Below are 13040 nucleotides of genomic sequence, written 5' to 3' on the forward strand. Positions count from 1 at the left end.
AAGGACAACCTTGTCTAGTTCCACAATAAAGTTTAAATGGTTTAGAGTACTGAGAGTTAGTGAGAACCTGAGCGGAAGGAGATAAGTAAAGTAATTTAATCCATTGAATAAAATTGGGCCCAAAGTTAATTTTTTCTAAAGTTTTAAATAAATAATACTATTCAACCCGATCAAAGGCTTTCTCAGCATCTAAGAATATCACACATTCCGAAATCTCTTTAGAAGGAGAATAAATAACAATCAATAAACGACGAATATTAAAGTGGGAGTATCGATTTTTGATAAATCCAGTCTGATCATCAGAGATAATAAATGGCAAAATATTTTCAATCCTATGAGCCAAGAGTTTAGATAAAATTTTAGTTTCAACATTAAGTAAGGAAATAGGTCTATAAGAAGAGCATTCAATTAGGTCCTTATTCTTTTTAAGAATGAGCGAAATAGAGGCTTCATAAAAAGATTGTGGTAACTTACCTAACTTAAAAGAGTCAGAAAGGATTAAATATAAACAAGGCATAAGCAAAGAGGCAAAAGCCTTATAAAACTCTCCAGAAAATCCATCAGGACCCGGAGCCTTCCCCGAGTGCAAAGAGTGAACAACCTCGGTAATTTCCTCATAGGAAATAGGTTGATCCAACAATTTTCGAATACCATCAGAAAGTGAAGGAATAGTTAATCAATCTAAAAATTATTCATTAGAGTATTATCTTTAGGAGGATCAGAACTATAAAGTTTAGAGTAGAATTCTCTAGAAGTATTGTTTATTTCTAAATGATCAGGTGTTTTATCACCATTAGCCTTACGAATTTCTTTAATTTGACGTTTAACTATAAAGGTCTTTAATTGGTTAGCTAACAGTTTACCCGTTTTATCTCCATGAACATAAAACTGACTTTTATCTTTTAAGAATTGCATTTCAATTGAATAAGTTAAGAGCAGATCGTATTTAGTTTTAATTTCAACACATCTTTTATATAAAACAGGAACTGGAGCCAAAGCATATTTTTGGTCTAATTGTTTCGAATGATTGGCTAATTCAATTCTCTCCTTATTAGTTTTTCTCTTAACACTTGCGGTAAAAGAAATAATTTGACCTCTAATATAAACCTTAAAGGCGTCCCATTAAATAAGACTAGAAGTCTCTTCTAGCATATTCTCTTCAAAATAAAAGAATAATTTGTGTCTCCAAAATTTTTAAAAATCTTTATCTGATAACAAAGTTGGATTAAAATGCCAGAATCTGTTTATTTGGGAGATACCTGGAAGATTTAAAGATAAAAACACAGGAGCATGATCTGAAACAACAATTTCTTTGTATTCACGGGATCGAACTAATGGAATCAATTGGCTATCAACAAAAAAGAAAATCAATCCTGGAATACGTATGATGAACATGAGAAAAAAATGAGTACTCTTTATCTGTCGGATACAAAAAATGCCAAACATCAACAATGTCACATTTCATTAGAAAAGGTTGGATAAAGGAGGCAGATCTACTACAAGTCAATCATTTAGAAGAAGAATGATCTAAAACAGGATCTAAACAACAGCTGAAGTCTCCGCCTAAAACCAAAGAATATAAACTTAAATCTGGTAAAAGCGAAAAAAAAGTTCAAAAAATCCTGGATCATCTATGTTCGGGGCATACAATTTAGCAAAAAGCCATTAATTTATTATCTAATTTCCCTGAGACTATATAACAAAACGCCCTTTGGTATCAGACACTACATTATGTTGAACGAAAGAAACTGAATTGTCTATAAGAATCGAAACTCCTCTTGCCTTTGCCTGAAAGGAGGAATGGAAAGACCATCCCTTCCAACGGCTGGAAAGATGTAAATTATCACATTTACGAATATGTGTTTCTTGTAAAAAAAATAGAGACATTCAATTTCTTAATATAATTAAATATCTTATTACGTTTCACAGGATGGTTTAATCCTTTCACATTAAAACTATGTAAATTAAAAATATGGTCCATTTTAAATATTGCTTAAAGGAGATGATTGAATAAAAACTGCTGGAATATATATTAAATCCAAACAATGAGCCTTAAGAAAAAGTAACCGAGCAACAAATGAAGCTAAAACAGCTGATAGAATAAAAGAAAACCACCCCTACCTCCCGCCCAAAGAGAGAAAATCGACCAAAGGGCCGTCGACAGCTAAACCTACCATCGTTCACAAAACAATCAACTGGCTGAGCTCCAAAAAAAATTTTCAAGGCAAAACTGTGTTCCAACAAGATACAACAAAAAACAGTAAAATTAAACATATTAAAAAATCCTCATTAAAAAATCATAGTATAAAAGTATTAGAAAGAAATATGAAAGTTAAAAACATATAAACTTAGAAAGTATTAACTCAGAGAAAACTAACTAATATTAAATCCTTAATTTTCTAAACAAGGGAATAAAAGTAGAAAAAAATTAGATACGAAGGTATACCAAAAGTAAAAAAAAACAATTGTTCATAAAAGAAAGTAATGAACAGTTAGACTACTGATTCTTAAAAAGGATCGATCAGGCAGACGCAACATAAATTTGTGTAAAAAGTTATCGAACAGTTAAACTTCTGAAATTGATTCGGCACTCAAGAAATCCTGCACCTGTTTGGTCAAATGAAACCATCTCTGAGATCCATTTTTCAAAATGATTCTAAGACAAGCGGGGTAACGAAGAGAGGGTTTAAAACCTTTATTATACAGCTCAGACATGACTTGTTGAAACTTGAAGCATTCATTAACCCGGTTATCTGCCCTGTACCTACTTCCAAGCACCTTAAAACTGTGCCCTCTGGTGTTAGCCATTTCAGCCCTGGGAAGAAGCCTCTGACTATCCACATGATCAATGCCATAGTTTCCACATCCTTCCTGTAGTGAGATGACCCGAACTGAGCACAGTACTCCCAAGTGGGATCTGACCAGGGTTCTATATAGCTGTAACATTACCTTTCAGCTCTTAAACTTAATCCCAAGGTTGATGAAGGCCAGTGCACTGTATGCCTTCTTAACCACAGAGTCAACCTGCTCAGCAGCTTTGAGTGTCCAGAGAATTTGTCCTCTGATCCTCCACATTCCAGGAGTCTTACCATTAATACTATATTCTGCCATCATACTTGACCTACCAAAATGAACCACCTCATACTTATCCAGGTTGAACTCCATTTGCCACTTCTCAGCCCAGTTTTGCAGCCTACCAATGTCCCGCTGTAACCTCTGACAGCCCTCCACAGTATCCACAACACCCCCAACCTTTGTGTCATCAGCAAATTTACTAACCCATCCCTCAACTTCCTCATCCAGGTCATTTATAAAAATCACAAAGCGAAGGGGTCCCAGAACAGATCTCTGAGGGCACACCACTGGTCACCGACCTCCATGTAGAGTATGACCCATCTACAACCACTCTTTGCCTTCTGTGAGCAAGCCAATTCTGGATCCACAAAGCAAGGTCCCCTTGGATCCCATGCCTCCTTACTTTCTCAATAAGCCTTGCATGGGGTACCTTATCAAATGTCTTGCTGAAATCCATATACACTACATCTACTACTCTACCTTCATCAATGTGTTTAGTCACATCCTCAAAAAATTCAATCAACGGTGTAAGGCACGACCTGCCTTTGACAAAGCCATGCTGACTGTTCCTAATCATATTATGCCTCTCCAAATGTTCATAAATCCTGCCTCACAAGATCTTTTCCATCAACTTACCAACCATTGAAGACTCACTGGTCTATAATTTTCTGGGCTATCTCTACTCCCTTTCTTGAATAAGGGAACAACATCTTCAACCCTCCAATCCTCCAGAACCTCTCCCGGCCCCATTGGTGATGCAAAGATCATTGCAAAAGGCTCAGCAATCCCTTCCCTCACCCCCTACAGTAGCCTGGGGTACATTTCATCCAGTCCTGGAGACTCATCCAACTTGATGCTTTCCAAAAGCTCCAGCAGATCCTCTTTTTTTTAAATGTCTATATGCTCAAGCTTTTCAATCCGCTGGAAGTCATCCCTACAATTGCCAAGATCCTTTTCCGTAGTGAATACTGAAGCCAAGTATTCATTAAGTATCTCTGCTATCTCCTCCAGTTCGATACACACTTTTCCACTCACACTTGATTTGTCCTATTCTCTTACGTCTTATCCTCTTGCTCTTCACATTCTTGTAGAATGCCTTGGGGTTTTCCTTAATCCTGCTCACCAAGGCCTTCTCATGGCCCCTTCTGGCTCTCCTAATTTCATTCTTAAGTTCCTTCCCTCTAGCCTTATAATCTCCTGACTGTTACTCCCACTTATCTGTCTCTTGAGGCCCCGGCGTGACTACTTTCCTATAGCTTCTCTCTATCACTTCCTCACTTTCCCTAACCAGACAAAGGTCATTGAGCTGCAGCTTCAGTTCCCTAACCTGGTCCCTAAGGAGCTGCAGCTCGACACACCTGCGCAGATGTGGCCATCCAGGAGCTTGGGAGTCTCCCGGACTTCCCACATCTGACAGCCAATACAGAACACCAACCTCACAGACATACTTTCTGTTTCTATTCTTCACTGGTAATCTCGCCTTGACCCTTTATCGCCGAAGACCCGTTGAGCCAAAGCCCTTCTACTCTGTCTCCCTCTACTCTTTTGCTCACTCTGTAAAGCTGTCTCCTTCTAAACTCTTCAACTCACTGACGTCCACATGCTTGCGCAGTCATCCCTCGATCAAAATAGATTGTCATTTCCTTCTAATAACCAAGTATGTTAACTTCACTGAACAAGATAATTGATTTCCTCAAAGTACTAAATCGGAATAATATAACCTAACTTTACATCCTGACAACACATAGTAATACTTGTTCACTGTTTATTTATTCTGCTTATAATTATAATTCATATAATGACTTAAAGCCTCACTAATCTCCAAGAATTTCAAGCTTAATTATGAATTAAATTTCTCAGTTTTAGTCTCAGAGATGAGATTCTCCTTAATAATTTTTCAAGTACCGTAGGCCATCATGTTTGTTACAGGATAAATTTGATGACGATTCTGATCGTGCATGGAAATCTATATATTATTGAAAAAGATGCAGTGATCTTCCACAGATATAAAACCATACGACATAGGAACAGAATTGGGCCATTTGGCCCATCGAATCCACTCTGCCATTCCATCATGGTTGATCCTTTTTCCCCCTCTTCAGCCCCACTCCCCAGCCTTCTCTCCGTAACCTTTGATGCCATGTCCAATCAAGACCCAACAACCTGGCCTCCATAGCTACCTGTGTGATAAATTCCACAAATTCACCACCCTCTGGCTAAAGAAATTTCTCTGCATCTCTGTGTTAAATAGATGCACCTCTATCCTGAAGCTGTGCCCTCTTATCCTGGACTCCTCCACCATGTGAAACTCCTCCACCTTTGCCCATCTACTCTGTCTAGGCCTTTCAACATTCAAAAGGTTTCAGTGAGACCCCCCCCCCCATCCTTCAAAATTACAGCAAGTACAGACCCAGAGCTATCAAAGGTTTCTTGTATGATAACCCTTTCATTCCCAAATCATCCTTGTGAATCTCCTCTGATGCCAGCTCATCTTTACTTAGATGAGGAGCCGAAAAGTGTTCACAATACTCAAGGTGAGGCCTCACTAGGGCCTTATAAAGGCTCAACATCACATCCCTTCTCTTATATTCTAGACCTCTTGAAATGAATGCTAACACTGCATTTGTCTTCTTCACTGACTCTACCTGTAAGTTAACCTTTAGGATGTTCTGCAGAAGGACACCCAACTCCTTTTGCATCTCAGATTTTTGGATTTTCTCCCCATTTAGAAAATAATCTACGCATTTATTTCTACTACCAAAGTGCAAATCCACTGCATCCCCTTTACCTATCCTATATATAATCTCCTCGAAGAATTCCAAAAGAAGTGTCAAGCAAGATTTTCCCTTAAGGAAACCATGTTGACTTTGTCCTATCTTGTCTTGTGTCACCAAGTACTCCATAATCTCATCCTTAACAATTGACTCCAACATCCCAACCACAGAGGTCAGGCTAACTGGTCTGTAATTTCCTTTCTGCTGCTTTCCTCCTTTCTTAGAGTGGGGTGAGATTTGCAATTTTCCAGTCCTCTGGCACCATGCCAGAGTCCAATGATTTTTGAAAGATCATTACTAATGCCTCCACAGACTCTACCAGTACCTCTTTCAGAACCCTAGGGCAGCGGTCCCCAACCACTGGGTCGCGGACCGGTACCGGGCCGCGAGGAAACTATATGATTTGGCAATAGGAGTCAGCTGCACCTTTCCTCATTCCCTGTCACGCACTGTTGAGCTTGAACGCACGCGAGGTCATTACCCCCGCGTCATCCATGTCAGCGCGGGAAGGAGTTCAACTCCTCGAGCTTGCAAATGACAGCGGGCTGAAAAGTATGTTTGACATAACATCTCTGCCGGCATTCTGGATCAAAGTCAAGGCTAAATATCCTGACATAGCCATGGAAGCAGTGAAAACGTTGCTTCCATTTCCAACATATCCCTGCAATGAATGCAATGAAAACTAAATTGCGGAATAGACTGGACATAAGGAACCCCCTTCGAGTATCGTTGTCTCCCATCACCCCTCGATAGGACCGTCTTGTTGCAGGAAAACAAGTATTCAGCCCAGGGCTCCCACTGATTCTGCGATATTGGTGCGTTGCAATGATTTTATATGTTCATACGAGGAAAATATGCGCTGTGTGTTTAATATCCAAACGTTACTTAAAATGTTATGATGCTATTGACTTATAAGTGACTTATATAACCATATAACACTTACAGCATGGATACAGGACATCTTTGCCCCTCTAGTCCGTGCCGAACGCTACTCTCACCTCGTCCCACCGACCTGCACTCAGCCCTTAGCCCTCCATTCCTTTCCTGTCCATATAGCTGTCTAGTTTAACTTTAAATGATAATATCGAACCTGCTACTGGAAGTTCATTCAGCACTTACTTCAAGCTCCCCTGATAATTGACTTACCGCTATATTCATGCGAGGAAAATATGAGCTGTGTGTTTAATATTAAATTAGTCAGATAAACCCTTTTAGAAACTAAATTGAGTGTATTAGCCACTTATCACCTATATTCCGGTCGTGATTAACACAACCCACCCCTGCAAACAGAATCGCCAAAAACGATTTGCAGAATAATATGGGCACGTGCACGCATGCGCACTAGTGCCCGCGCAAGGCTTCATGGTCATTGTAGCCTTAATGGGGGAAACACAACATATTTGACTGCTACTCTTGTCCGTTGGCAACCATCCTCCCTTCCCGGTCAGCCGGTCCGCAAGAATATTGTCAATACGAAACCAGTCCACAGTGCAAAAAAGGTTGGGGACCCTGCCTTAGGGTGCAGTCTATCTAGTCTGGGTGACTTATGTACCCATAGGTCTTTCACCTTTTTGAGCACTTTCTCCCTTACAATAGTAACTGCACTCACTTCTCTTCCCTCACACCCTTCAACATCAGTGAAGGCTGATGCAAAATACTCATTTTGTTCATCTGCCATCTCCTTGTCCCCTGTTATTATTTCTTCATCCTCATTTTCTAGCGGTCTTATATCCGCTCTCATCTCTCTTTTATTTTTTTACATACTTGGGAAAGCTTTTACTGTCCACTTTGATATTGTTTGCTAGATTACTTTCATATTTCAACTTTTACCTCCTAATGATTCTTTTAGTTGCTGTCTGTAGGGTTTAAAAAACTTTATAATCCTCTGTCTTCCCACTAATTTTTGCTTTGTTGTGTGCCCTCTCTTTTGCTTTTACATTAGCTTTGACTTCCCTTGTTTGCCATTTGAGTATTTCTTCATTTTTGGAATACATCTATCCCGCACCTTGCTTATTTTTTCCAGAAACTCACACCATTGCTGCTCTGCCTCTGCTGTCATCCCTGCCAGCATCTCCTTCCAATTTACTTTGGCCAACTCATCTCTCATACCACTGTAATTTCTATTACTCCACTGAAATACTGCTATGTCAGACTTCACTTTCTCCTTATCAAATTTCAAGTTGAAGTCAGTCATATTGTGATCACTGCATCCTCAGGATTCTTTTACCATAAGCTCCCTAATAGCCTCCAGTTCATTACATAACACCCAATCCAGTATAACCTGCATTGAGATATAACACTTTGAGAACAATGTTTCCTACCCTTTTGATTCTGCATCCTGAGTGCAGTGATACTTGCCCTAACTAGCTGCAGTTTTGTCCTATCATCTGCTTGCCCTTTCTGACAATCTGATTGCATGCTTTTTCACCATCCATCCTATCCTAAGTCCCTTCACTCTGGTTCTTATCCCCCAGCCAAATTAGCTTAAACCCTCCCCAACAGCTCTAATAAACCTGTCCACAAAAATATTGGTTCCCCTCAGATTCGGGTGCAACCTGTCACTTTTGAACAGGTCATACCTCCCGCAGAAGAGGTCCCAATGATCCAAGAACCTGAAGCCCTACCCTCTGCACCAGCTTCTCAGCCGCACATTAATCTGCCAGATCATCTTGTTTCTGCCCTCACTGGCGCATGGCACAGACAGCAATCCAGAAATTATTATCTGGGAGGTCCTGCTTCTCAGCTTTGTACCTAGCTCTCTAAATTCTCTTTTCAGGACCTCTTTGCTTTTCTTTCCTATGTCATTGGTACCAATATGTTGAAAGACATCTGGCTGCTCTTCCTCTCTCTCCAAAATGTTGTGGACATGATCCAAGATGTCCCTGACCCTGCACCTGGGAGGAAACATACCATTCGGGTGTCCTGTTAACATCCATGGAATCTTCTGTCTGTTTCCCTGACTATTGAATCCCCTATCACTACCGCTTCCCTCTTCTCCCTCTTTCCCTTCTGCACCATGGACCTATACTCAGTGCCAGTAACCTGGTCATCCCCACAACAATATCCAAAACAGAATACTTATTTTTGGTGGGAAATGGCCACAGGGGAGCTCTGTGCTCACTGCTTATTCACGTTTCCATTTTTCCTGACAGTCACCCAGCTACTCACCTCCTGCAACTTCAGGGTGACTACTTCCCTGTAACTCTGATCAATTATCTCCTCATTCTCTCGTAAGTCCCAAAAGTTATCCAGCTGCTGCTCCAGATCCCTAACATGGTCTTGAAGGAGCTGCAGCCAGATGCACTTCACGCAGATTTAGATATGGTGATATAAAGTAGTTCTTAGCAGATTTATTGCTGAATAACCCCTCGTATCTGTGTGAATCCATTGGTCACACACTAAATCAAAAGCTGAAAAGGCTAGGACTATGATAAGTTCCATAATAAATGCAAATTACTTGCCAGCATCTCCTTTGTTTCATGCATGTGGAGACTGATTACCATAAAGGAATATATTCTTGATATATATTAAAAAAATTGAAAATACTTTTGGCATCTCTTACAATGGAGTGCAACCCAGATTTGCGAGATTGATCTCTAAGCTAACGGAATCGTCATCTATTTATCTTGTTTAGAGATGCAGCCTGATAACAAGTCTTCCCGGCCCAATTGCACCCAAGTGACCAATTAACCTACTAACTTGTATGTGTTTGGAATGTGGGAGGAAACCGGAGCACCCAGAGGAAAACCATGCAGTCATGGGAATAATATACGAACAGTGACGGGATTGACCTGGGTCAACGGTGCTGTAAATAGTGTTATGCTAATTGATAGGCTACTATGCTGCCCTAAATCTATAGTTCACTATAAGAGTTAAAGAAAATATCAGGCCAAAAAAAGCCATTAATTGTACCAAGGCAGATGGCCAGGTCAGAAGATTGTACAATACAATAAAATCTGAATGACTAAAAGATTAATAAAGAAAGAAACTTAGAATTAATGATAAAAATGACAAAAGTTTTCATTTTACATATCTACTGAAAAGGTCAACAAAGTGACCATTAGTTCTATCAGCCGTTAGTCTTGGAAATTAATAATAGAAAATGAGATAATGAGTGAATTACACAGTTATTTTAATCAGTCTTTGTTATAGGAAATGCAATTTACATTCCAGAAATAGCTACAAAATGGGTATTTGGAGGGTGGAATGAAGAAGGGAACTCAGGAAAATCAAGCAGAAGTGCCCAGGTGCTGAACAAATTATTGGATCTGTAGGGTGACAAGTCTCCTGGTCTTGATGGACTTCATTCCAGGACCTTAAAAGAAGTGGCTGGTGAGCTGATGCATTAATTTTAATTTTCCAAAATACTGCAGACTTGGGGAATGTTTCCATTTGCAATGTAACTCTTTAATTCACAAAGGAGGACAGTAGCAGGAAAGTACGAGACATTTAAATTTAGCATGTGCCAAAAGAAAAAGTAATTCATGGCAATCAGGCTGACATGGTTTTGTGGAAGGGGTATCATATGTTATCAGTTTGTTGGAATTCCATGAAAAGTAATGTATGCTGTGGATAAAGGAGAAGTGATTGATGAATGATGCTTAGATTTACAAAAGGTGCCACATCAAAGATTGTTGCCATGGTGTAGGAGAATGATGCATGTGGAAGATTAGCCCACTAGCAGGCTCAGTGGGGCTTTGGTTGGTAAGATGGTAATGAGTGGTGTACTACTGGAACTGGTGCTGGAGTTTTTTAATAATTTATATAAATCATCCAGAGGAAGACATCAAAGGTAGGGTTAATTTACAGATGACAGGAAAGATAGGCTGGTAATAAGTTGTGAAGAGGTTCAAGGAGGCTACAGGGGTATAAATAAAAGTTAAGCCAATGAGTGGCTGGGATCTGCTAATAATTTAATCTGGTGCTGCCATCATTGTATAATACAAAACAGGTCAAAATAGATCCTGATGCAGAGAAAAAATATAAATTAACCAAATTAATTGGTGCTGACCAGATGACAAATGTGATTCTTCAAAGGTGGTGTAAGTGAAACTGTCACATTATTTTAAATCAATATTTCTTGAAACTTAATGACATTACAGTGAAACCAATTCTTTAAGCTGAAGCAGTTTCATTTTTGAAAGGTAAGCTGCATACTCTGTGTTATACTTTTAATGTAATTCTCTTGCTTGTTGTCCTACTCTGTCTTGTTAAAATTGAAGTCAATTCTACCTTAAGCCAATTGGAAAGTATCCTGTAGCTGCTGTCTTCAAGTTAACTTCTGTAATAAGCAATATCCTGCTTTGAATAAGCACAGCTAAAAGTTTGGCTGAGGTTCGGACATTGAAAACTTTGGAATAGTGAATTGTATGTAGAGCGTGCAAGTCAAAGCTGGAGATAGAACAGAAAATGCTCCTATAATGTTATAAATTCTTGAAATCAATGGTTTAGCTTCTTTAAAAATCTAGTGTTTTAATCAGGTTTTCACAAGAGAAAATTAAATTACTAACTAATGAGCACATACAAAATGCTGGAGGAACTCAACAGGCCAGGCAGCACCTATGGAAAAGAGTAAACAGTCAACATTTCGAGCTGAGACCCTTCATTAGGAGGTCTCGGCCCAAAATGACGACTGTTTACTCTTTTCCATAGACGCTTCCTGGCCTCTGATTTCCTCCAGATTTTTTTGTGTATTGGTTGGATATCCAGCATCTGCAGATTTTCTCATATTTGTGTTACTAACCAATGATTACTGTTTTGTTTAGAAGCAAACATGAGGCCATCAGAGACGGGCTCAGATTCCAGTTCCTCTTCCGCTGGGGCACAGTCTGGAGTGCCAACGCAGGTGGTACAACAGGTTCAGGCATCACAGCAGGTGAGTGAAAGGAAGAAAATAATGAAGAGAATCACCATAGCCTAATTTCAAATTTATTATTGAATATTTTGTGTAGCTTAATGAGGTTCTGTTACTCAGTCAAAAGAGATCAAAATAAAACTCTTCTTCTGTTTTTTGTTAACATTGTTAAAGACAGGATGAAAGCAAAGATTCCATCCTTGTTTTTTCTTGGTGGAATTTTCAACCATTGTTTATTCCTTTTGACTGTGGAACTTTTTTGATTAATCAGTCTGATGGTATGAACATTTACTCTTCTACTTTTTCCATGTAACTCATAATAAGTTGTACATCTTTAAAAGTGTGATTATAAACAGTCTTCAATATTTTGCATTTTCATTAAATATTTTTGATAGATTAACAACTTGTCCTTTCTAATCTAAAACCAGAAATAAACTGCAGATTCTGGAAATATGGAATAAAACAAAAAGGGCTAGAAATTTCTGGTAGTTCAAGCAATATGTGCAGCAAGAGAAACTAAAGCTAAAATTTCAGTATTTTATCATTTCTTACATCATTTTGTTTTTTGTTCACTGATTTGGCCTTCATGACAGATTTTGTGAAGTGAATCACTTAATGTTTCTTTTTAACTGCCGTGCTGGTTGCTATCTGTAATGTTTCCCAGCTGAGAAGATGAGCAAGAACACCATATTGTACTTACTGCATTTAATCAGTGGGTCTTGTGTTAGAGGAAATCTTCTCTGTGCATAAGCTGTTGATTTCAGCTATTTCTTCAACATTTTGTTGAACTGCAAATATCTATAAAATACAAATAACATATAAACCTCTGAGCATCCTCTCATTATTTCAGCAAATCACTATTTCAAAATCAAACAAAAACTTGACTCCCCGAATCACTTTGTTACTTCTCTTCTAGTTCTCTAGCAGTCTGATATAAAATGGTACATTAAAATCCTTAGTTCCTGTAAACTTTCTTGTGAATTTTTGTGTAATTACATTATTTACACTGTTTTTTAAAAAAAATCAAACCTACTGATAACAAAAGGGCCCTCTTTTGACGAGATTTATATTCAAAGTACAGTTATTATCAAGGTAAGTATGCCATATACAACCCTGAGATTCATCTACTCCTGACAGCCACAAAACAAAAAAAACATGGAACCCATTCAAAGAAGAACATCAATACCCCCACGCACAAATGACAAGTACATCACCCCCCCATGTGCAAAAAACAAGTTGTATAAATGGCAAGAAGAATATCAACTGCCCCACGCCAAAAGAACAAACAACTTAGCAAACGGCAAGAAAGACAAAGCAAAAACACGGAATGTCAAAAC

General features: G+C 38.8%; 1 protein-coding gene across 5 annotated transcripts in view; it reads left to right on the top strand.

Annotated features, from left to right (window-relative positions):
- rfx1a (regulatory factor X, 1a (influences HLA class II expression)) overlaps nt 1-13040 on the top strand; it is a 220522-nt gene that overhangs the window by 117225 nt on the left and 90257 nt on the right. For all 5 annotated transcript variants that reach the window (XM_072248521.1, XM_072248522.1, XM_072248524.1 and 2 more), the window contains exon 4: nt 11615-11724. In XM_072248521.1, coding sequence (XP_072104622.1) covers nt 11615-11724 — 110 coding nt within the window. The remainder of the gene's footprint in view (nt 1-11614; nt 11725-13040) is intronic.

Source organism: Mobula birostris, chromosome 32, assembly GCF_030028105.1.
Source record: "Mobula birostris isolate sMobBir1 chromosome 32, sMobBir1.hap1, whole genome shotgun sequence".
Lineage (NCBI taxonomy): Eukaryota > Metazoa > Chordata > Chondrichthyes > Myliobatiformes > Myliobatidae > Mobula > Mobula birostris.